This window comes from Pleurodeles waltl, chromosome 4_2, assembly GCF_031143425.1.
Source record: "Pleurodeles waltl isolate 20211129_DDA chromosome 4_2, aPleWal1.hap1.20221129, whole genome shotgun sequence".
NCBI lineage: Eukaryota > Metazoa > Chordata > Amphibia > Caudata > Salamandridae > Pleurodeles > Pleurodeles waltl.
Genome location: NC_090443.1, coordinates 851,719,424 through 851,746,247, shown reverse-complemented (window position 1 = coordinate 851,746,247; position 26,824 = coordinate 851,719,424). Strand labels below are relative to the sequence as shown.

Here is a 26,824-nt window from a genome sequence, read left to right as displayed (position 1 = left end):
AGCAGTATTTCCCTGTCAGGACACATAAAACACATTACTATGGGCCTCATTACAACCTTTCCGCCCGCCAAGATGTAACCGCCGTGCGGCTGCCAATGTAGCCGCATTCCCGCCGTACCCATTCAGACATCCCTGCTGGGCCAGCGGGTGGAAACAGAGTTTCTGCCAGCTGGCCCAGCAGGGATGTTGGCCGCAACATGGGAGCTGGCTCCTAATGGAGCCGGCAGTGTTGCGGCTGTGAGATGGGTGCAGCTGCACCTGTCGCACTTTTCACTGTCTGCTGCGCAGACAGTGAAAAGCAGTGTGGGGCTGTGCCTGGGGGCCCCTGCACTGCCCATGCCAAGTGCATGGGCAGTGCAGGGGCCCCCAGGGGCTCAGCAACTCCACTTCCCGCCAACCTTTCCATGGCAGTTCCTACCACCATGGACAGGCTGGCAGGAAGGGGACTCGTAATCCCCTGGGCAGCGCTGCAAGCAGCGCTGCCCCGGAGGATTAAAACCGCCGGGACCACTGTGGTGGAAAACCGCCGGGACCTTCGTAGCGGAAAACCGTCAGGACCACCGTGGCGGTAAACTGCCTGGACCACCGTGGCGGAAAACCGCCGGTCCCGGCGGTGCGACCGCAGCACTTCCACCGCGGTAGTAATAGGCAAGATTGCACCGCCAACCTGTTGGCAGTGCAATCGCCAAAACAGCCCTGGCGGTCTTTGACCGCCAGCGTTGTAATGAGGCCCTATATGTCCTACCTTAACCATACACTGCACTCTGCCCTTGGGGCTACCTAGGGCCTACCTTAGGGGTGTCTTACATGTAAGAAAAGGGAAGGTCTAGACCTGGCAAGTGGGTACACTTGCCAAGTAGAATTTACAGTTTTAAAACTGCACACACAGGCACTGCAGTGGCAGGTCTGATACATGATTACAGAGCTACTAATGTGGGTGACACAACCAGTGCTGCAGGCCCAGTAGTTACATTTGATTTATAGGCCCGGGCACCTCTAGTGCACTTTACTAGGGACTTACTAGCAAATCAAATATGCCAGTCATGGATAAACCAATCAACCATACAATTTACACAGAGAGCATATTCACTTTAGCACTGGTTAGTAGTGGTAAAGTGCTCAGAGGTCAAAAGCCAACAGCAACAGGTCAGAAAAAATGGGAGGCAGGAGGAGGAGAAAAGATTGGGGATGCCACTGCATAAGCAAAAAAGTCCAACAATTGGCAAATTTGATTTGCTAGTAATTCCCTAGTAAGGTGAACTAGAGGTTCCCATGGCCTGTAAATCAAATGCTACTAGTGGGCATGCAGCACTTATTGTCCCACCCACATGAATGGCCCTGTAAACCTGCCACAGACCTGCTATTGCAGCATCTGTGTATGTAGTTTTAAACTGCTATTTCGACCTGGCAACTGCACCCACTTGCCTGGCCCAAACCTTCCCTTTTAGTACATGTAAGTCACCCCTACGATAGGCCAAAGACAGCCTATTGTACAGGATGCAGTGTATTTAAAAGGTAGGACATGTACTGGTGCGTTTTACATGTCCTAATATTGAAACCCTGCAAATGTGTTTTTCACTATTGCAAGGCCTGTCTCTCCCATAGAGTAGCATGGGGATTGCCTTGAAATATATTTTAAGTGCAGTTTCCTATTTCGAGCAGATAAATATGTGGAGTTTGGGGTCTCTGAACTCACAATTTAAATATACATCTTTCGTTAAAGTTGTTTTTTTAGATTGTAAGTTCGAAAATGCCACCTTCTGAAAGTGGGAATTTTCTTGCTTAGCCATTCTGTGCCTCTGCCTGGCTGCTGAATACATCTCCGGATCCGACTGACAGCTAGGCTGTTTGTGAATTCACTCTAGACAGTCATACAAAGGGAACTGAGGTGTGTCCCACATATCCTGATGGGTGTTTCTGGGTTAGAGTGGTGGGAGGATCTGACATCTGCACCTGAATAGGGCTATGCCTGACCTCACACATTACATTATCCAACCCCTTAGTGTGTGTCGGGGAGGGGAGGGTCCTGTGCACTATAAAGACTTTCCTTTGACGTTTGCCTACACCAAAGGCAGAAATGGGTATAAGTATTGGACTACTGACCCCACGACTTCAGAACACTTCTGGACTGAGGAAATTCTGCCAGGGAGAAGAGATGGATGCTTGAGGAGGACCTTCCTCTCTGCCTGTTGCTTTGCTGTGCTGTGCTGTACTGCTACTGCTAATTCTGCCCTGGATTGAAAGGATTGGACTTTGCTTTCTATAGCCTGCTTTCCAAGGTTCTCCAAGGGCTTGAACTGAGCTTGCCTCCTGTTGTGAAGTCTTAGGGACATTACAGACTTTTCTGCCAGTGCCTATGCTTGTCAGCTGAGAGTCTTGACGTGCCAAGTGTTGCCAAATCCAGTCCCTGGGCCATTGGAAGTGTAAGTTGGTGACCTAAAGAAAAATCCACACACCACAGCTGTTGCGGAAGAAAATGCCAACGAAGCTGAAAAATCTACTCTGCTTCGGTGAAATCAATGTATCACCAGCTTCGGTGTGGATCCATCATTGTGGTGCATCTGCATTTTCCAAGCATCATCCCCGGGCATCAAATCTTTAACATCAGCGCAAGGAACCAAGGTAGCGTGGGTGGAAATCGACGTATTGAGGAAAGAATCGACGCATCATCTTCCCAGTGGGGAAAGAATCGGCGCACAGTCTCACTTGCCAGTAAGGAATCAACACATTGCTTGCTTTTCAGATGCATCACCTCTCCTGCAGCCTTATTTTTGATGGATACCAAGTACTTTGTGCTAAAACAACACATCCATTGACTCCCATGGAATAAGACTCTTTTAACTTTAATTTTTTTTATCTTTTCTTGTGTATTATGAACTTTTGTTGTTTTGATCTTGTTTAAGTTAGATAAATATTGGCTATTTTTCTAAACTGGTGCGGAGTACATTTGTGGTGTTTTTACTGTTACTGCGTGTGTGTACAAATACTTTACACATTGCCTCTGGGAGAAGCCTGACTGCTTGTGCCAAGCTACCAAGGGGGTGAGAAGGTGTTATCTTAGGTGTGTGACACCCTTACTCTAATTAGAGTGAGGGTCCCTATTTGGACAGGATATAAAGTGATTGCCAACTCAGTTCTAACAGATATCTATCAGGAGTTTTTATAGTGTCGCTATTTTTAAGATTATGGGCCTGATTACAACTTTGGAGGAAGGTGTTAATCCGTCCCAAATGTGACGGATATACCACCAGCCGTATTACGAGTCCATTATATCCTATGGTATATCCGTCACATTTGGGATGGATTAACACCTCTTCCAAAGTTGTAATCAGGCCCTATGTCTTTTTTCTGACGTGGCTGGTTACGGAGATTGACTTCTTTGACTTTCTCTATCTATATTTAGTTTTTGTTTATTCCAGCACCTTGAGCTTGCTTAGTACTTAATGGAAGTACTCTGTAATTGAGGTTTAATTGGTCTGGCTCCCAGATTAACCAGGCCTATACTGGTATAGTTTCGGAAATAATCTTTGGCAGCTTACTCTCCTCGTCTCGCTTAGGAACCTCCCGGAGACAATGGCGAATCACCAGTGCTTCCGCTTCACCTTTAATGTCACTTAATATTATTGAGGACATTGTGTCAAATGTGTGCATCAATTTCACCCCCAAATCCAGGACTGTGGCTGCTCCATGCTCATTTTGAATTTGTTTTAACACTTTTGTAGTTTGCAAGTGTCAGGGTACCAAGCGTGGTGGTATATATATGGTGGCAAAGACTGTGCCCCAAGTAGCACAACCCTCTTTTGAAGGAACCATTCCAACTGAGAAGCACATTGTGAGAATTCTATGTTTATCTTGGGGTCCTGTACGGGGAAACACTGCTTTCAGCTGGTTTGTTTTTTGTGCAACCCAGAATGGAATATTCTCCCGCCCAGTGGGTGCTTTACCCATAATGGAGCGAACTGTGGATTTATTCCAGTAACGTCCAATTGGTTAACAGCTGGAGCAGGCCTCGCTGGGACGGTTTTTAAGGTTGACATTACAAATTGTATTAAGCATCTATGTATTGCTACTAGCTCATGTTATAATGTGCGTACATCAGCTGTTTACATAGTCCTGCACATTGTGATGTGGTATATAAGTGGGAAATGTAGGCCTAGTTGGTTCATCATTGCTTAAAGTACCTAATATACCATGTGGGAGGGGGCCATCGAACCAATTATGGTATACTTGATAGTTGAGGGGTATTTCCAAGTATTGGTATGCTCTGTACTATTGTGGCACGTTTGCAACTATGTATGTGTAAAATTTACTGCATTTACTTCAGGAAAGGCAACCCAGGAATAAGATATTTCTGTTTTGTATGCACCGTGAGCTTCTATAACAAAAATAACTTTCCTGCCCTTATTTGTTAAGTCATTAGCTAAAAGAAACTGTGTGGCTAGTTGTCTACAGTTTTCTCAGATATTTACCGGTTGTGCCATTTTAAACAGTGAGCATCAGAGATAGGACCACCAACAGGGGAAATAGTTTTAAGGTTCAATCTTGAACAACCTACAGCCAAGATAGGTGCTCCCTGTCAAGGATTTTTCCTAAGACCACTGAAGTAGCTGAATAATGGTACTTAGGTTAACTTTAGTGTGTGTGAGACAGAGATACTCCGGGGTCCTGTATAATTAGTATCTAACCGATATTGGTGGCACCATGTCGTATGACTCTCGCTATTCGAATGAGACTGCTGGATTTGGGGCAGCACCACCACTGCTTGTGGGTGACTTACCATTATCACATTAATTAGTGGCTGCCGGCTTAACCCTCCCAGCTTGCTGGCAGCACCTCACCCAACCCAAGAAGGAAGGGAAACTTGTGGCGGCCTATCGCATGACACTCTAGTACCTTCTCAGGGAAATCTCAGTGAACAGATCTCACCCATTTCTCTCCTTAGCAAAAGGTCTCGTACACACACACAGGCAATAAAAGGATACGTTGTGGTTTTCAATATATTTATTATAAAATATGTCGGCTGCAATTATTAGGATAATGAAGCATAACAAAATTAGAATGGTGATGTATAGTGAGAAACAGTCCCAACATATTGCAATAATCATGTATTTAGAATTCTAGCAAGAGCACAGTGGTGATAGCCCAATCTGTCTATACTTAGTCCATGGGTGGAGCACCCACCCCCTATTACCTTAGAATGAAGGTCTGCCGTTCTTCCCCTTATTTGGCTTGCAGAGACAAGGCTGAGGTACTGCTAAAAAATGGCATTCAGCATAGATGGAAATCTTGATCGGAAGGACCCCTGTCAACCCCCTTTTGACCTACATGGTGTTTTATAGAAAAGCATGTTTTTGTTCTGACAAATAGGCCTGACGTGGGCATGTGCCTAAGTGTTAGACAGCCATCTTGTGGTGGCAATGCCAAACATTATCTTGTGTTGGTCTTGTACTGTTTCTTGTCCACCTTGGGTCAGGAACATGCTGAGAAATGTTGTGTATAATAGAAATAACAATGCTCTTGCAGAAGAGCAGTTGATTAGGAAAAATAAAACAAACCCACTGAATAGCAAGCTATTCTAAAATTAATAAATGAGAATAGAGCACATTATCTCAGTAAAAGGCCACAGGTGGCAGGCCGAAGCTAAGCTAAAATATATGTGCAAGAGCATGGTACTAAAATTAACCCACTTCAATAGAAGGTTAGCCACATAATAGAGTATACTATACCATAAATAATAAGGGATCCAGAAATCAAACATTTTTCTGTGTGTCAGTTCTGTTTGAGTTTTGCTCAATACCAGTAGATCCTTGATATCCTGATTGTTTAATTTAATTGGTTTCATTGGTTCAATGAGTTGTTGAGGGGTGATATGTCTCTGATGAAATAAGACTGTACTACTTAATATTGACACCAACAATATCGTGCAGAGTAATATCGAGGACAGACTATCGAGGGACAAAATATCATAAGGTAATGTAGGAAAGTATAGATATGCTATTCCTAACTTGTCATCTGAATACCTTAAAAATATATGTATCACTAATGTAAATATATGTGTGTGTAAGGTATGTAAAATCTAGACTTATTTAGCAGTCATTATTTTATTTTCGATATTCTGTCCTGGATATTCTATCCAATCGTTATTGTTGATTTGATATTCAGCAGGCTCACTAGAAAATAACTCTTTGATCACTTTTGTTTTTATTGACATTGCCACTTTTAAAGATTTGTATTACTATTTGAATTCGCGATAAATACTGCTACCTTTGCAATATTCATTTAAGCAAGTTTCTAATTATGAGTCCTGTGAAAACCAAGGTTATTAACTAGACCTCATAATACAAGAGGTTATCCCTCTAATCCACGTTTTGCAGGCAAAAGTGGGGATTTACTGATAAAGGCAATGTTTACCAAACCTATTTCTGCATCTCTCACATTTTGTATTGAGCATTCCTCTGTGAAACATTTGCCAGATTTTTGCTGGCTAAATCTCTCAGATGAACATTGAGGGTGCGTAGTTATCACACAACTCAGAATTTCGATTCCTGTACAAACTCCCATTTACTCATAGATCTGATCTTTCCCCACAACACACAACTAGGGTGAAAATGTAGTCTTTAGAATACTAGGTTCTCTTTGATAATAACTAACTGTAATTAACTAACTGTAATGTAACCTTAGCACACATGCAAGAGGTACTTTACTGGTTCTGTGCTACATTAAAAAAAAAATAGAATTGTCTTTGGTTCAAATGAATCAAAGGGGAAACATGTTCTTTGTATAATTCTATGCACCCACAGTCCCTTGTTGGAATGCTATGTTCCCTTAGTTGGTATGTATGGGTTTGAATTAAAATATTTGGGGCCAGATGTACAAATTACTCTTCTAAAAAAACTGGTCATTATTTGAATCAGTATTTGTGCAAACAGTAAATAATTTCACGAACTGACCTACGTACTAATAGGTTGGTTTGTAAAAGGATCAGAGTTTGTCGTCATCTGACATATCTCCTTCCTAATGAATATTAATGAGATAGATCACAACTTGCAATTCATTCGGATTGATGGGTATCAAAGGGATGTTTGTGTGCTAGGGTACGCAGGGCACCATATCTGTAATTTTCTTGTATTAAATATTAAAGTATATATATTTTTAAATGCAACAGTTTTCCTTAAAGAAAAAAGAACAGTTTAGATGTGTTTATTTAACTAGTTTGAGAGTTTCCAGTGGTCCCCTGGACAACTGCCTAGTCCCCAACATTTGTTTTTAACATTCAATTGATGTAAGGAAATGCCTCCTTTGCATGGTTACCCCCTGACTTTTTGACTTTGCTGATGCCAAGTTATGATTTGAAAGTGTGCTGAGGCCTGCTAACCAGGACCCCGCACCAGTGTTCTTTCCCTAAACTGTACTTTTGTCTGCACAATTGGCACACCCTGGAATCCAGGTAAGTCCCTTGTAACTGGTACCCCTGGTACCAAGGGCCCTGATGCCATGGAAGGTACCTAAGGGCTGCAGCATGCCTTATGCCACCCTGGGGACCCCGCACTCAGCACATGCACACTGCTTGCCAGCTTGTGTGTGCTGGTGGGGAGAAAATGACTAAGTCGACATGGCACTCCCCTCAGAGTGCCATGCCACCCTCACACTGCCTATGGCATAGGTAAGTCACCCCTCTAGCAGGCCTTACAGCCCTAAGGCAGGGTGCACTATACCACATGTGAGGGCATAAGTGCATGAGCACTATGCCCCTACAGTGTCTAAGCAAAACCTTAGACATTGTAAGTGCAGGGTAGCCATAAGAGTATGTGGTCTGGGAGTCTGTCAAACACGGACTCCACAGCACCATAATGGCTACACTGAAAACTGGGAAGTTTGGTATCAAACTTCTCAGCACAATAAATGCACACTGATGCCATTGTGCACTTTATTGTAAAACTACACCCAGAGGGCATCTTAGAGATGCCCCCTGAAAACATACCCAATTTCCAGTGTGGGTTGACTAGTTTTGCCAGCTTGCCACACACCAGACATGTTTCTGGCCACATGGGGAGAGTGCCTTGGTCACTCTGTGGCCAGTAACAAAGCCTGTACTGGGTGGAGGTGCTTCTCACCTCCCGCTGCAGGAACTGTAACACCTGGCGGTGAGCCTCAAAGGCTCCTCCCCCTTTGTTACAGCACCACAGGGCATCCCAGCTATTGGAGATGCCCGCCCCCTCCGGCCACTGCCCCACTTTTGGCGGCAAGGCCGGAGGAGATAATGAGAAAAACAAGGAGGAGTCACTGGCCAGTCAGGACAGCCCCTAAGGTGTCCTGAGGTGAGGTGACTCTAACTTTTAGAAATCCTCCATCTTTCAGATGGAGGATTCCCCTAATAGGATTAGGGATGTGCCCCCCTCCCCTCAGGGAGGAGGCACAAAGAGGGTGTAGCCACCCTCAGGGCTAGTAGCCATTGGCTACTAACCCCCCAGACCTAAACACACCCCTAAATTGAGTATTTAGGGGCCCCCAGAACCAAGGAAGACAGATTCCTGCAACCTGAAGATGAAGAAAGACTGCTGACCTGAAGCCCTGCAGAGAAGACGGAGACACCAACTGCTTTGGCCCCAGCCCTACCGGCCTGTCTCCCCACTTCGAGAAAAACTGCAACAGCGACGCATCCCCCAGGGTCCAGCGACCTCTGAAGCCTCAGAGGACTACCCTGCATCTAAAAGGACCTAGAAACTCCTGAGGACAGCGGCCCTGTTCAACCAACTTGCAACTTTGCAACAAAGAAACAACTTTTTAAAGACCACACTTTTCCCGCCGTAAGCGTGAGACTTTCCACTTTGCACCCGATGCCCCTGGCTCGACCTGCGGAAAACTAACTCTACAGGGAGGACTCCCCGGCGACTGCGAGCCCGTGAGTAGCCAGAGTTGACCCCCCTGAGTCCCCACAGCGACGCCTGCAGAGGGAATCCAGAGGCTCCCCCTGACCGCGACTGCCTGCTTCAAAGAACCCGACGCCTGGGAAACACACTGCACCCGCAGCCCGAGGACCTGAAGGAACCGAACTCCAGTGCAGGACCGACCCCCAGACAGCCCTCTTCCTTGCCTAGGTGGTGGCTACCCCGAGGAGCCCCCCCCCCTTGCCTGCCTGCATCGCTGAAGAGACCCCCGGGTGTCCCCATCGAATCCTATTACAAACCCGACGCCTGTTTGCACTCTGCACCCGGCCGCCCTGTGCCTCTGAGGGTTTACTTTCTGTGCCTGCTTGTGTCCCCCCCGGTGCCCTACAAAACCTCCCTGGTCTGCCCTCTGAAGTTGCTTGTACTTACCTGCTGGCAGACTGGAACCGGGGCACCCCTATTTCCATTGAAGCCTATGCGTTTTGGGCTCCACTTTGACCTCTGCACCTGACCGGCCCTGAGCTGCTGGTGTGGTAACTTTAGGGTTGCCTTAAACCCCCAATGGTGGGCTACCTTGGACCCAACTTTGAACCCTGTAATTGTTGTACTTACCTGTGAAACTAACATTTACTTACCTCCCCCTGGAAGTGTTGATTTTTGTAGTGTCCTTTTTTAAAATAGCTTATTGCCATTTTTGCCAAAATTGTACATGCTATTGTGATGATTCAAAGTTCCTAAGATACCTGAGTGAAATACCTTTCATTTAAAGTATTGTTTGTAAATCTTGAACCTGTGGTTCTTAAAATAAACTAAGAAAACATATTTTTCTATACAAAAACCTATTGGCCTGGAATTGTCTTTGAGTGTGTGTTCCTCATTTATTGACTGTATGTGTACAACAAATGCTTAACACTACCCTCTGGTAAGCCTACTGCTCGACCATACTACCACAACATAGAGCATTAGAATTATCTCTTTTTGCCAATAGCTTACCTCTAAGGGGAACCCTTGGACTCTGTGCATGCTGTTTCTTACTTTGAAGTACATACAGAGCAAGTTTCCTACAATTGATATTTCTTTCATGTTTTGTAACTGAATTTCGATAGCAAATTATTCAGTATTTCTAAGGGATAGCAACAACACAGCCTTTCAAAATGCCATGTGGGGATACAGTCCCATTTTAAAAGTCAGTAAAATTTGAATTGTCCTACATTGGGGTTAGTATATTAAAAATAAATATTTTTGTGGCAATAAACTCCAAATTAGAGTGTTTGCAACTACAAACATGCTTTCTAAATCTGGCTGTTAGTTTTAGGAAGAATCATTTACCTATATAATGTATTTCTAGAATAAAGAAGCTCCGTATTTTGCAACTACAAATCACTGTCAATCATTACTTGCTGTTACACATAGCACTATTATGTACTCCTAGGACAGTACAGTCCACCAAAATGTTTTCTGAAGTTATATTTCAAGAGGTGGTATGTTTAGTTATTGTCTACGTATATTTTTCCAGGCACATGCTGACTCCGGATTTTCCTCCGAGTTCTATGACGATGCAAATGAGATACTAAGAGCAATTAAGCATGACAGTTCCTCCAATCTAGGATTTACTTTTGGAATAAGTGCTGCTGAGTCACCCGTCGGTGTCAAGGTTGGAGTCAACACTGAAAATGCACGCAGCTCTCTAAGGAACATAACCAAATATGACAGCAAGGTACAGAAATTATGTAGGCGCTTCAAAAATAACTGTAAATTAAGTTCTACTTGAAATTCTTTATGAACCTCACTTTCTGTCCTTTGAAATTAAATAGTGAATTGGGTCTTAACTGCTAGGAAACATGGTCAAAAGTAATGGTGTCTGCTTTAATGACATGGATCGAAATAGAAATACAGATGGATTGAAGGCATTAAAAACAGAATCATTTTGCTCAGTGGTTCCCAACCTTTTGACTCCTGGGGACCCCCATTGAATCACTACTGGAAGCCGGGGACCCCCAAACAATTTGTACAATTTGAAATTCAAACATTAAAACAGTAATATAATTATTTTATATTGAAAACATATGCAGAAATCAAAACAATTTAATGAGAAGTTTGCTTCTGCATCTTGGTGACTACTTTTCATTATTTGGTTTTATTTAGGAAAGCTGACTCCTCGGTCGGATTCTACATTTCCCCAAGAGATTTCTGTTTTTATTATTTGGGTACATAAGATCTGAGAAAGCTTTTTCACATAAATATGTGGTGGGAAAAAAAGGAAGTAAGTCCATAAGGATCTCTCAAATTTCCATAGCCTCTCTGTCACATGTAATTCATTTGTTTTATAGCACCTCGCATACCAGTGTAGGGTTTTGGAGCCCTTTTCCGAGGACTGCAAGGTGTTAGAATTCTCATGTCATTCACAATGGTAGGCTTTTTCTAAGAGTGCATGGTCTGAAAAAGCACCAACTCAGGATTGAGAACATAACACAGTGGTTAGCATTGACTTTAATAAGAATGTATTTCTATGCAAGCAAACCTTTTTTCTAGCAGCATAAGGATAATGAAAGACGGGAAAAGAAAATAAACTTTCTAATTTGTGCTATGCAGTTTGCAAGCAACTCTTTGATGGCAATTCATAGCTCACTGTGAATACGATTGTAACTTATGTACTGCACAGTAACAAAATAATCTCTGTGACAAAAGCAGTAACCCACTGTGCTATGCACATAAAATTATTTTCTTTGCATGAAATGCATTCTCTGCATTAGGCATATTAACCATCTGCCTATCCTAGAAACTACCACTAGACAAAATTCTGTCTCCAGCAGGTACATTAATCACCAGAGTTCTCTTGACACTTTTATTTTCACCCGAAAGTTGCTGGTTGTACAAGGAACTTTGAAGTGCTTTTACAACTGCTGTAACAATAAAAACTTGCACCTGTTTTTGTCAGGCCTCAGCTGGAAAAGTATCTTTCTGTCATCCCACGCTTGTGGACCCCCTGGGAATGTGTCATAGACCCCTGGGGGTCCACAGACCACAGTTTGGGAAACACTGATGTAGCGTATTCATGATTGGTTGAAGCATTGCTCCAGGTTTTATAAAAACAAAAGGGTTCCAAAGTGGTGATTTGTGACATCAGCCTCTTCATGATTCATCAAACAAGCTCCTGGAGAGGAATTTAATGTCCGCCATTTCATTTTTAAAAGTATGTAACGAAACTGCCTGAATGTAATAGGGAAGTGAGAACAGACTGCAAAGATACACTCTACAATATGTTGCCCAATATAGATTGAACAGCCTTCGTCTGTAGTATTTCCTTTATAATATATGGCAGCCTGCAATCCCTCTATAATAGTCTTTCTCTAATTCCCTTATTACTGTCAAGGTGTAACTTCTCTAGTTAACTGTAATAGTAGCAACAGCTGTTGTCCCGTATCTGTACTGTAGAACTTTCCAAATTAAGGTCCCTAGTCAGTGTTGTTGGAGAAAAATCTATCAAAAAAGTAAGACAGAACAATTTTACAAAATAATATGGTTTTAATCAATTGAGAAAATCAGACAGTCTCAAAAAGAGACCAAAGTTCTGGATTACCAGCGGTGGTATATATACTGTAAAAGCCACAAAAAAAATAAGGTACAAATTCATATATGACATAAATAGCAAGTTGGGCAAATAAGATACTCTCAATATACGTGAGTATTTCCAAGAATGTTGTAGGTGTTCATGTTTAGCAGAAGCCTGTAATTTTCTGAATAAGGGCAAGATAACCTCAAAAAGTTTGGTTTTCTGCACAGCAAGTGATTATCTCTTGTTTGACATCATTGGGCCCAGCCCAGCCTAACATATTCTCAACAGTAAGTCACCCTTGTTTGCACCTGTGCTTAATGCTCAATTACGATGCAAAACCATTTTCTTCTGTCAGCTTTTTGGTGTGTTTCTTAAAACTAATGTGCAGTATGACCTATACATTGCTGCAGAACCCACAGTTATTTTTTTCAGCACATCCATTCATTAGGCTTAGGCCAGTTCACTACTTACATAGGTTTTAAAAATATCGCTCACCTGAAATGTTTGTATTGGGATTTTACATTTGTGTATATGTCTATAAAATATATTCCTATTTCCCTTCATCAGTGTTTACTTTCTCTGGTGCACTCAGTGTAAGGGCCTGATTTAGAACTTTGCAGGTGGAATACTCCATCATAAATGTGACAGACATCCCGTCTGCCGTATTACAAAGCCCACATGATAAAATGGGATAGTAATACAGTGGATGGGATATCCGTCATGTTTGTGAAAGAGTATTCATCTCCTCAAAGTTCTAAATCAGGCCCTAAGTATTCTGCACAACAATGGATTAGTTCACTTACCATCATGCATTTTTTCTTGCTATAACTGCATAAATCCTTTAAAGAATAAGTCCCATACATTCAACAGAGTGAACCACATATTCCAAATTCAGTTTGGTATGCCATTATTAATTCTTTCACCAAGTAGTGCGGGCCTAAATATTATATACTTCTTCATCTTACTATATTTTGCGTGCCTAAATTGAGGTAGAAATTTAGCAATCGACATTCACTGTGTTAACACTATACAAATATTTATGTATGACTAGTGTATGATCTTTGATAGTGAGTTTACTACATATTCATTTATTTGTTGTTTGTTTTGATTCAATTCTACAGCTTATTGTAGAATTATACCTATTGCTCTAATTTTCGTTTGTTCAAACATTTATTGATCAATTGATTCATTCTATATATTTAAATATGTAGACACACAAAAACTAGGCCTGGGCAGAGTATGTGGAGTTGTGCTCCACATAGCTCAGCGAAGCTACGCAAAGTGGTTCAAATACTCCGCCGAGCTATGTGAGCAGGTGAGCAGAGTTTCAGTGGTGCGCCTGTTCCTATTGCATTTTACTTCGAACCAATGCGGAATATGTCTTTGCATTCAAAATTGTGCAAGAACGGCACCATGTAGTTTGCATGGGCACGGCCATCTTGTATTCGTACTCTGTTCATGATTCTGGGCCTGTTTTTGAATCCCTTCTTAATCCTTTCAAGCCTGCACCCTCCTGATTAATCTATCCCTCATTTTTTATTTATTGTAGTAATGTATGTTTTTTTGTTTGTGTATTTTAAGTTTTTTTCATTACTTTGTATTTTTGTTTATTTTTCATGTTACTTCTTTATTTTATCCTTCCTTCCTTCCTTGCTTCCTTCCATCCTTCCTTCCACCCTTCCATCCTTCCCTTTCCTGTTTCTTTTCTTTACTCCACCAAGCACCATGACAGAGCAGAGAGACTAGGGGAGCGGTGGAGCTAGCCCACTCCCCAGACCGAAACAGCTAGCAGCAGCTGCCTACCTTGTGGACAGCGGCACCACCGAGGGGTGCAGCCTGGTCAATCTTTTGTGAGGGGGCGATGGCAGCACTGTTTTTGTGTGTGCAGCGCCACCTCCCCTCCATGCTGGCAGCAGGTGCTGGGCCTGGCAGTGGGTCCCCTCTGTTGTAACATCAGCTGCATTGGGGGAGGGTGCGCAGGTGTGTGCGGCACACCATCCAAGTCCAGTGCTCCACCCAGGGGGTGACGTACCACTGGGGGGATATCCTAGACCAGGAGCAGGACCTGCTTGACCTACTAGGTGTCAAGATTCTGGGGCTTGGTGAGTATTATTTATATTATTTGTTGTGTTTGTTACATTTAGTACATGTTAAGAATATTATTATATGATCCAGTTTGAGCTAGGCAGGTGCTCGGAGCTACCTAATTATGCTTGTGGGCACTCCCTTTGGCTGATTATTTAAGAAGCCGTTGCAGACTTCTCTGCCCTCTGTCACCATAGTGAATCAGTAGGTTAACATTCTCTGTGAATTTCTTTATGTAGCTTAAGCAATTCCACTGTGATGTGTAGTGCTAGAATGCATCTATGCAGTGCAAAAAAGGGAAACTGAGTTGGTCCATCAAGGAGGTCGAGAAATGAGAATAGAATCAAAGATCATTCATTGCAATGCATAAGTTCCAAATGTAGTTTTTGTAAAGGAAATTTGGAATAGGGATTTTATGATTAGTATGGCCAACTGAACAATAGTCGATACTATTACCATAGGCAATCTGATCTAGATAAGTACAATGTTACTGTGTTTGCCTGTCATAATAATAATGTTGTGGAGATTAACTGTACCACTAGTCTATTTTTTCGTCTTCTTTATTCCTTACATCAGCACCCAAGGGCAGGAAGAGGGGCAGTGCAGAGGTGGGTCCAGGAAGAGCTGTAACCATCAGCGCCACTGCTGAGGGCTCTGATCAGCCCAGTAAATCCTGTTATTTATTATTATTATTATTATTTCCCTAACTTTTACCTCTGCCCACTATTATACTACTTTAAATTTTGCCTTGTTAATATTGTTTATACTGTCTCGTTTTGTTCCAGCTCCCCTATCCAGTTTTTGTTTAATTCTGTTATCCTTGCATTATCTTTTTTTTCCTTATTTCATTTTTTTTTTTTTTTGGTAGCTGACTTTTTCCGGTCTCTGCTAGTCGGTAGTTTTCTTCTGCTTTTTTGGCAATCTTTCCCTCTCCCCTATATATCTTGTGGTACTGTAAGACTAAGAATAGATTTTTGGTACTCTGCTGTCTAATGTGAAGATTGTAGGCCCATGTAAGCTAGAATTATAAATATTATTCTCCAAGTATGTTTGTTGAGAAGGCTTTCTTTTTCTTGGTCATACTCTAGCAGTTAACAAGAGAGTGGCCATGGTCAGGGACCACTCCTACCACACCACAATGTTGTGTTGTGTTATTCATTTATACAGACACCAGCAGTTCCCATGGCAGTGCAGCATGGCTGGAAATTATGAGGTCCCATTGCCTTTGCCATTCAACATCATACATCTTTCATTGACCATTATTATTTTACCCCTTTATTAGCCTATAGCTCTGCCCCTCTATTATGAAAAGGTTTTGATTGGCTTGACTATCTGGATTTTGTACAATTGTGAGCCAACAAAATGCCCACAGTGATATTTTTGATAGAAGATACTGCAGTGCTAACCGAACTGTAGTGAAGTATTGTGGTTGTATTTTTTTTATTAAAAATTTAAGGGGAGGTGTAGCTGGTATCTAAAAAGTTTATAAGTTTTTTTTCTAGACACACAGAGTGCCACCATCTCAAGTGCTGCTGTAGGAGGAGAAGGAGATTCATTCGGAGGGGAAAGAGTGGTGGCAGGGATGGGCAGTGGTAAATCACATTGCTTGCTTATTGACAATTACTATTATTATACTTACTAGCTACAAGTATGTCGTTGTGACTGATGATTGTAACTCCCCCACTTTAGCAGCTACATTGGTGTTTGAGTTATGACCTCTTCTAGCTGCAATGCAGCAATTCATAGTTTTTCATAACAGATTTATTTTATACCTGTTCAGATTTTTACCTTAAGACTTTGGTCTATGACAGTAACTGAATAAGCCAAAACATAGGCACATGACAAATCAATGCTAAGTGACACCCCTCTATTCTATAGTAAAAGCTCTACCTACCCACCTAATCCCTCTACCTTACCGTGCAGTAGAGTAAATCAAGTTTATTTTTCTTAGTGCTCAGTGAATATATTTGTTGGAAATAATTTGTGGTGGTGGACAAGACCAATGAGTAAAGTAGGTCTAAGTGCCTGATTTAATTTCAAGTTTGGCATGAGGGATACTCTGTGACGAATGTCTCAAATACAATCTATATACCCATTCCTTTCCCTGTAGTGCAGTGCATCATTTTCCCCACCGTCTCCTTATGGCAGACAGGATAATAATATCAGCACTTTATATGTGAAGTGTGTGACGTAGTATCTTATTTATTATTCATCTGCCTCTTTGAACACAGGGTAGAAGGTGAAAGGCATATGGAGAAGAGCAGTGCCATTGGAATTAAAGATAGATAATTGCCAACTACAGATGCCCCAGCTGTAGACAGTAGCAAAGTACCTATAGCACTGGCCTGCATTCCTTAATTTATTTAGCACAGCAACTTGTACTCCATAGTGCATAATGCCTTATCCATTAAAGAGAGGTAATTTATTTTTATTTTCCACTCAAATTGTCTGTTTAGTTACAAGAAAAACCTTTAAAAGAGAAAAAAATCAAACCATTGTTTTTTTCAATCTGGTGTTATTCTGCCTTAATTCCTTTCTGCCAGACAGTCAGTGATTTCTATGTGAGGCATGTGTGGGTACTAAATAAACTGACTCTCCTGATTTGTAATCACATCAAATTCCAATGATCCTAGGGGACCAGCTGTGTACTGCTACTGTGCCACCTACTACTTAATTTTAAACAAGTGTTTGCACAGAGCAATGTTTATTATTTGCCTTTTATCTTTTAGATTTTCTCGATATAGGTACTCCTGCTGGTCCACCAGCACCACCCACCAGGTAGGAGACATAGGCCCGTCTGCAGTGGCAGAGGCTGGAGACCATCTAGTCAGAATACCGGTGGCTGGTGGGCCTGATGGATGAAAAGGCGGAAGTAGCTACCTCTGACCCGGCCCCTGTTCAGCAAGCCGGCCCCAGCCTCCTGGCCATTACATTGGCCATGCCATCGTCACCTGTCAGGGGCCCTGACTGCCACTGCTGCCACCCCCTCCTTCTCAGACAGACATTTCCAGGTTTGCATCCTGCAGTGGCTTGACTGCATTGAAAGCTGGCTACGAAGCATGAAGCTTAGCCTGGACCAGCTCCAGACCCTTATAAACAATGCCCTCTTCTGAGCCCTTTTTTTAATTTTGTTTACTTGTGGGTGGAGAGGGTGGGAAGGGAGTTGAGACAAAGTGTTTTTTTTCCCCTTGGACGTTTGCTTGGACATTGGTTAGGGATGGGTCAATTTGTCCGGAGAAAGGGGTGGTCCTGTTGTGGGTGGAAAGGGTGTTTTTTAAAATAAAATATTGAAGGCAAAATTATTTAATCACACTTTATGCCTGAAGTAGTTTATTTGTGATTTACATTTACTTTCTACTGCTGCCTCTTCGTGCAGCTTGTTTTGTTAAATCTGTTTCAAATTAAGCTTTACTCGGCTCAGTGTGTAAACCATAAAAGCAAACATCCTAAAATCCATCAAAATATCCAAGATTAAAATATGTTCATGTTTAAAAAAATTACAGATCTTAAAATTACAATATCAAACATAATCATCCAGTAAATAAATAATACAATTTATTCAAGGACGTTCCTCTCACTGATAGCAGCTTTTAAAAAACACCCCACAGAAAAAAATGATATTTTCTGATAGCAACTGGAAAAAAACATGAGGGCAGGGCATACTTGAGAGAAATTCATCTTTTTCATTAACGAAACAAGGTACACCTTCCTAGGGCCCTCAAAGAATTTGCAAAACATTCAAAAGTGCAGGGCGGCCTGCAGGGATGAATGATCACTGCCACACGGGCTGAGTACATGACACAAGTGTCTCCCCCTTGGAAAAGCTAACTTGAGTTGAAAAACGTCAAGCCTGAATCTGGTTAAAAGGAAACACTCATAAGTGCTTTTTACCAACAAAAGATATGGTTCAGTAAACGGAATAGTCTGTAATAGGTAATGGGCATGCAGACGGAGTTTTAAGAGGTTTCCTCCCTAGAGCTGGTCCTCATCTGGAGGACATTTTCCTTTGTCGACTTCCGGTCTGCTCTAATAATTCCCTCTGGAGTGTTAAATAACTCACAACTTCCTAGACTCTGCAGTTAGGTCCTTGATGTACTTAAGCTAGGGGATGTTAAGTGACTGATCCAGTGCCATGCAATCTTTTAAAACTTCCCTGTTCAGGGTAGCAGTGGGCCGTGCCCAGATATCTAATCATAAAGTGAGAGGATAAAAAGCTGTTACATCCGTTACATAGCCAATGCACAACTCCACATGAACAGAGAATATCAGCGTACTATGAGGGACACAAAGTAGGCATCTGAGGAAGGTGTTTTCAGCTGCTTGCAAATCTTTTGGATTGACATACCCCACACCCCACTCCCATAGACTGCCTTAGAGGCACATTTTGCCTGATATATCTGCAAAATGTCCTTAATTGGTCTTCTCCCTAGTCGTGTGGTGAAGGCAAACACAGCTGCGTTAGACCTAGCAAAATCCTCCTTCCACTTAGACACCAAGGGATGCCAACACAGAAAAGAGTCAAATAGCAGTCCCAGGTAGGAGAAATCCGTAGTTCTAGGGAGAACACTATTACCCAGGGTGAACCTATATGTTTTAGTCCTAAGAGGGTCTACCACCATTAGGTAAGATATTTTTAAGATTAACTGTTAAATCCAAGACCTCCATAAAGTTGACAAAGGTGTTCAACAGGACCTGCAAGCCCCTTTCTGTTTTAGCCATGATGACAGCATCATCAGCATAAAGGACCACTGGCAAACTCCGGGCCCCCCCATGAGCTGCCAATCAAATGCTGAAGAGAGATCCATAAACCCTAGGTCTATTGACCCAGGGTGGCGATTGTATACTTGCTTAAGTCCATATAGTGGTTAAAGCACTGGTCCACAGTTGACCTCCATAAACCAAAGCCATGCTGCACCCCTGAAAGTTAAGCATTATTATCAGCCCACTTCCCCCTGTCTGTCCACAAGCATATGCCCTCCAACCTTTACAACCAAGAGTCTAGAAGGGGGATGGGTGTATAACAAGACAGATTGTCCCGGTCCCCCGTTTTAAAGACCAGAACAATAATGGAGGATGCCCATGATTGTGGTAGCATTCCCTCACTGTTGCATTCATAATCGAGGTCAGAACAGTTGTCGAGACCTCAATATCACTTCAATAATATACATATCAGGGGAGATACCATAGGGTCCTGGGGCTTTGCTCCCGGCCAAACCTGCTACACTTCATCAGGAGTAAAAACCCGATTGGAGGAACCAGGTAACACCCTCTCGCCATCTTCAACAGCAGTGCCCACTGTTTTCAAAGAGTCCTCAATAAAGGTAACCTAGCAGTCCTCTGTAATATGGGCACTCACGAAAGCTGCTGTGTCTGCAGCCAGAAAAGGGCAATTCATGAGACCCCAGAATTCGGAACCACACTTCAGTATACTACCTACAAGCAGTTCTTCCCAAATCTCAAGTCTTAAATCATTGTTGCGCCACCCCAGCTCTTTTTTATACCTCATGTGACAGGCCTTCACCTGAACGGGGACCCTAGGCTTGGAGTTTAATGTGCACATAAGTTGACTTCGAGCCAAGATGCAGCCCTTGTTGAACCATCTAGGTATATCCATCTATCCACGAGACCCTGGGGCTTTCAGAAGACTGGAAGTGCATCTGGAAATTCAATCAAAGGCCCCCATAACAACATGTCGCGGACAACTATTACCTAGGCATGTCCTGTCTCTTTCCCACACTGCAAATATAAAGTCCTAAAGAAGGCCTCTGGCTCAATATGTGACAATCGCAGCCTCCTACCTAGAGACGGAGGCCTACAAACCACCCCAACACCGACTGGGATCTGCTGAACCTAAAGAGCCTAAGACAGGGACAAGCACACCAGATTGTGCTCATAGATATACCAGACTTAACAGTGCAGGGAAAGGTGGGTGCTGAAATGCGAATATAATCAATAAATGTCCTACAACCTCTCCCAATGAAAGTGGGCTTAAAGTTCCTTGCAGCCAGGGAAGACCTTTCCGGGAAAAATGCAAAAATAATTCACTCATCAACGAATTCAAAAAAGAGCCCCGCATAGAGTGATCCAGGTGAAGACCTGGTGATAACATACAGTCAGGGTCTGACTGGGGTCCCGAAACAAGTGCACATTAAAATCTCGTGCCACCATAAAATTAGCTGCAGATGAGGCAGGGGATGGCAGTTTCTATAAGTATGTGGCCAGAGCTTGAATGTTACTTACATCCATTACAGCCTAGCATTTTAAACATTCAGCAGGATCAACTTGGTGCATCCCCTAGAGGTAAAGGACAAACCCTGTATCATTGTAACCTCTGTAGATAACAAATGTATCCTTCCCCTAATCACTAGTGAAGCAAAGACTATCAAGCTCCCAGCTGTGATTCCAAAGCTGGGGTAAAAAAGTTTTATATTCCTCTAAGTAAAACTGATTAGTGGTTGCCCAAGTTTCCTGAAGGCAAAAAACTCTGAAGCCCCTAATGAAGTCCTGCCACTTAGGGTCATTACATTAACCCACAAGGCCTCTAATGTTCCGGCTAATGAATTTATGAGCTCTAACTTCGTTAACTGGTAGAACCTCCTCATGATGGATTAACAAATCTGACCTCAGCCCTCCCCCACTAGCATTCCCTTCATGTCAATCAGAGTCATCCAACGTGGCCAGAGCGGTAAATCTATTAACAGAAGCCAATTCACTAGAGGCTGCAACCGGGCCACCTTCTGCAGAAGAAAGAGACCCCAAATTATGCTGGGAGCTCAATACCGTTCACCCTGCCACAGACACAGGCCTAAAAAAGAAACCCTGGGGAAGAGCCACAACAAAGAAGACAGGACAGCATTTGCATTAGGATGCTTGAGGTAGCAACCACCCTGTCAGCAATAAAAGGCTTATTAAAGTTAATAATTCTGCAATCATCTTCCAAACACTTCTTGCCTCTAACAACCCAGTTGACTATCTGTCATCCACCTACCATTCTGAGTCCCCATGGGCGAGTTATGATCCATCCAGGGCAAAACATTATTTTTCAGCTGGTAAAAGCTTTCCGTGGTACCCAGCTTCAGGGAAGGCACATTGCCCAAAACAACTACATAGGGGAGAGCTTCTGGGGGAAAGTTTGGGTTGGCAGTATATTGGGGCAATGTCTCCTCCCCACCTGCATGAAACAAGCCCTCTACCCTAGGGCCACACACCAAACCCTGGGAGTGAATATATTCCACAGCAACGCCCTGACCATCCTTAATAGATGACCTGTCCCCCTTACTCCTCCCTTCCCTCCCAGTCCTCTCACTGGTAGGCACAGCTGAAAGAAGTGTGGAGGCTGAAAATGATCCCTCGTCCCTGCACCCCTTCATCAACCCATCACATATTATAGGTGGAGGTGAACCTCTAGTAATCGTGGCTGAGGGGATGGGTGAAGCTGAGGTGGGTAAACAGTCACCAATGATGTACACTCGATCAAACTGCTTGGTTTCCTAATAGTCACTGGCAGACAGCCGCTGTTGGATCGAGCCCAAGCGAGAGTCCAAAGCAGCAATAAAGGTAGCACAAAGGGAGTCCAACATGATTTCCATCTTATCCTTAACCATAGGATACTGCATGTTAGTGACCCTGGGTCATTTGGATTTGCTTCCAACCTCTTGTCCCTTTCTTTTCCCTACTGCCCCCAGTTCTTTTGAAGGTGCTATCACAACTATTAGTTCCAGCAGGATGATGGTAATACTGGACCCAAGGGCTGGAGATGCCACCGTGGGGGAAATAATCAAGGACTGGCCTTCTTGTATGCCTTCTAACAACAACATTCCTCCTTCCCCTATAACAGAAGGTGGGTCACCAATCGGACATACATCAAAAAGCCCAGGGATGAGAGTGATAAATGGCATTCCGCCAGTTGAATTTCCTTATCTATTACATCCACAGCTTGCATGTGGTCTTGGGTTGGGATTTAGAAGAACACATAGGAGTATTATTTTTCCCCATCACACTCTAAACCAGTCTTCTCTAACAAGTAGCGTGTGAGCTACTAGTAGCTCCCCAGCTACCTGCAAGTAGCTCTCCTGTGCAATAAAGTCCACTAAGTTAGACACTTCTGTTTGGTTGTATTAATATATCAAAACATTGTTGCATTTTCAAAATATATTAAAATTTGATACTTGAGTGGTAAATCATGCAGCTTTGGACAGAATTATTATTAACATTATTAACTTGGTGCCAGGGGTATTGCAGCTACAGCTATTATTTTTTTTCCCACGTAGAAGGATTCCACATTATTTTGAAAATTACTGCTGGCAAAATGTCTAATTCTATGATATGATCACAGCTGGTAATTTTGCATTTGGCGGCCCCTAATGTAATCTTATCTGATGCAGTCACTATTCCAACTTTAATATTAGTAGCTCTGGATGATTTTCATTGAACAGAAGTAGTTCTTCTTACCAAAAAGGTTGGAGACTGCTGCTCCAAATGTTGAGTTAATATGGCACCGTTGATTAAACAACGCAGGTTATATGTGACACTTGAACCGCAGCCACTCACATATGAGCACTAACTTGTAGGATGGTTGGCTAACCCCAGCGTCCGTGACCCCAGGATAAAAAGCTTGCACAAACACCTCGTACAGCAATAAACAGAACTAACAAGCAGGTAAGAGCCAATAAGGTCCCACCAACCAGAAACTCCCTGCAGATGCAGCACAGACACATAGATAACATAAAAAATGCTTGCTGATCACAAGGAAAAAGACCAACATAAATTCCCACTATGTTAAGGTCCAAAATCTAAGAGGGAGGGACCAGCCCAGCCTCTTCTGATTTTTGACAGGAGCGGGTGGGACTGCCCTTGGCCCTGACTTAGCCCGGGCATGGCCCATGCACTTCCCATGCTGCAGGAACGATGATGGTGCTATAAGAGCTAAGGTGGTCACTGCCTACCTGCAGCAGTCTAACCTCAGCCTGGCAAGGCACTCCCTGGGACTGTGAGCCCACAGTGTCCCACACCGCTGGGAGGATGATGGCACTTTAAACTCTAAAGCAGACTCTGCCTCCCCTGCAGCAGCCCAGTCTCAGCCTGGCAAGGTACTCCCTCTGACCACGATTCTCACTAGGGAGAAAAAATACACCACAGTGTCCTACACTGCAGGGAGGATGATGGTGGTATAAGCGTTAAGGCAAACTCCGCCCCCCTGCAACAGCCCAGTCTCAGCCTGACAAGGTGTTCCCTGGGACCGCGAGTCCCACCAGGGAGAAAAAGTACACCTCAGTGTCCCACTCTGTGGGGAGGACGATGGCACTATAAGTGATAAGGCAGACTCTGCCCCCCGCAGCAGCCCAGTCTCAGCGCGGCAGGGTACTCCCTAGGACTGCAAGTTCCACCAGGGAGAAAAAGTACACCACAGTGTCTCACGCCACAGGGAGGATGATGGCATTATGAGCGCTCCATGTAGCACCCCGATCTCAGCCTGACAAGGTACTCGGTGTCCCACCAGGGACAAAAAGTACATCACAGCGTTAATCTATTTATAAACTGTTAGTTATAGCTAGTTATATACCCTTGTCGTATTACCCTCTACAACTATCTTGATCATTAGGGGGGATACTCCCACGACCTATGTTGCCAACAACAACCTAAATGGAAATAAAAACACTGACTTAGTGGGTGATATATCATAGCTTTCAAAAGAATCAAGACCAGACTACTACATGACACAATACAGAATACCTGTTAGTGATAAAATACCAAAAATAGCAATAGTAACTTCTTCTGAGCAATGGGGATACTGTATTGCCAAATTGGGTGGTGCATCTGCATTCTTCTTGGGAATGTTCATTACTCTTGGGTGCCCATCTGGGCTGGTCTGGGAAAAGGGAGTGATGAGCTCAGCTTTGTCCTTTTGTTCATGCAGGCGATGAGAAGGCCTGCAGATTGTGAAATAGAAACTGTATTGTAGAGTCAGGGAGAAAGAGAGAAGGAATGTAAGGTTCTTGAGGAGTATACCAAGAAGAATCAGAGCAATAAACAAGAGGACTTGGAGTTTCACTTTTGCCACCAGTGCAACACACACACTCAGCAGCAGTTCTCAAATCAACACACCTCTCTCCATTCCACATAGCTGAGTACTAGGCCTCAGAGTCATGGTTTCCCTTTGAAGTTGATATTTTATTTCTTCTAAATATTGATGAGGCCCCTCCCTGTGTTCTTCCATCCTCCTCCTGACTCTGAGCAACCCCATCCCAGTCCCGACCCGAGCAAGATAGACATGTAGTGCACTGCTGTTGAAGATCAAGTAGAGTAACACAATTGCAGTATTTTGTATAGGTTTTTATTTGTTAACTAAGGTGACTGGTCTGGTCTCTGAAAAACCAGAAAAAACAGTGGACTCTGCAAGCAAATCTGGCTAAATGTGAAAGGGCCAATCCCCTCCAGGAAAAATGATCAACCACCACCAGGCCCCAAACATTGCAAATCACCTCAATCAAGCTCACAAATTACAGTTGATCACCCTCCTCTCTGTCTGCCACCACACAAATCATCAATCACCAATCACAATGATTCACTCACTGTTGCTATAGTTGTAGTTACCTCTTTCAATCCAAGCATGGGTAGTTTAGGTAGTAGGTATACAATTGTATCTTTGACGCAGAAAACACATTGGAATTTGGCATTGGCATTCTTGTAAATGAACAGTCTTTTGGGGCAGCCCTGCTAAGTGATGCAAAAAAGTATAGGAATGCGAGGGAGGCCGGCATTGTCTCCAATTTCATGAAGGTATTGTGGATACTTCTTCACTGCATACTGGTCCTACTGCAATCCGGTAATATATGTGACAAAAAAATGGTGGGGCAGCATAATTCTGACACAAACATACTGTTCCACTAGCTACTTTTTTGCAAAGGAAGAAAGAAAGAAGTTCAATGAGAAATAGTTTAAAAGATCTATGGTGGCACTGGCATATTCAGTCCGGAAAGCAGAGTTCATCCTCAAGCTCACATGGTTCATCCAGAAGTTGGTCAGCCAACTTGGTTCTGACCAATCATCCTCTTCCTCCTCCTGTGGTGTTTCCGGAATGGTGTAATCATGTAGTATAAAAAGTTGGTTCATTTTGATCATGGTTAATCCCCCCTTGTTTTGAGGCAAGAGACTGGTCCTTCTGACTGTAACGACAGCTCCATCTGCAATAAAAACACGTTCAGCAGACACGCTGTCAATAGGATAAGCCAGATACTTTATGGCCAGCTTGCTGAGCTCTGGCCATTGGAGCACCTTTCCATACCACTACACCAATGGGTTTTAATCCACATATACCTCTTTTGGCTCCTCGAATATCTTCTGAACGGTCATTATTGCTGACACTTGCTCAACCTCTTTTGCCTTCACCTTTGCACTGGACTTAAGCCCTAACACTTGAAACCAAGCCAATGGAGAGGTTGAGTCAGATTCTTCAGTTGGTGAAGTTGTTGGTGTTCTTTTTGCTGGTGTTGGCTGCTGTGAGACAAGACTGCCCTCTCTGGAAGTTGAAGGTGGCACCCCAGAACTGCAGAGTGGGTCTCTAAGTTCTAGCAATTCTTCTTCCAGTTCTCTGCCTTGCTCATCAATTCACCTCTTGTATTTTGAAACATCCCCCTCAGAAAAAGGAATGAAAGTGGGAAGAACTTTCTTGTAGCGTGGATCAAGTAGGGTGGCACAGATGTACTCTTTGGACAAGATAGTAGAAGTAATTTTGCAGCCTTACATTACAAGTCAAGCAATAGCTTAGGCTTCCAACCAAGGTATGCACTTCTGGGTTTTTGTTCACACCTATGAATACAAACCTTTCAGACTTTAGCTGCTCCTGTAGCAGATGCAACAACAGGATAACTTGGCCCATCATAATGTCGTCCTTGCTAACCTCCAGTGTGAAAACCTCAAAAGGGAGCAGCATCTGAGTCAGGTATTTGACTAGGCCCCATTTGTTCACATCCATGGTCATAGCTTTTCCAATTGCATCCCCTCCTCCTAGAATAAAATAGTCATTGATCTGTAGGTACTGCTCACACAGATGTTACAACACATAATAGGTTGAGTTCTAGCCTGTTGGCACCTTCTGTGTCAGGGCTTTAATTGCTACTCTAGTAGCACACTGAATAATTCACAACTGCTTCCGACCGTTAAAGAATGGCAAAATGAGTGCAGATTTGTCTGCAGGTGGTCAGTATGTTGCTGACTATGTCTTCTTACTTGAGAAACTCTTGAACAATCAGGCTGATGAAGTCTGCCAAACAGGACCCTGAAATAGGCATCATCT

The 26,824-nt window shown here is 43.2% G+C and overlaps 1 protein-coding gene across 2 annotated transcripts in view; it reads left to right on the top strand.

Annotated features, from left to right (window-relative positions):
• The window catches only part of C8A (complement C8 alpha chain), a 348,185-nt gene that overhangs the window by 102,646 nt on the left and 218,715 nt on the right, over window positions 1–26,824 (top strand). For both annotated transcript variants that reach the window (XM_069232593.1, XM_069232592.1), the window contains exon 6: window positions 10,405–10,605. In XM_069232593.1, the coding sequence (XP_069088694.1) occupies window positions 10,405–10,605 (201 nt within the window). The remainder of the gene's footprint in view (window positions 1–10,404; window positions 10,606–26,824) is intronic.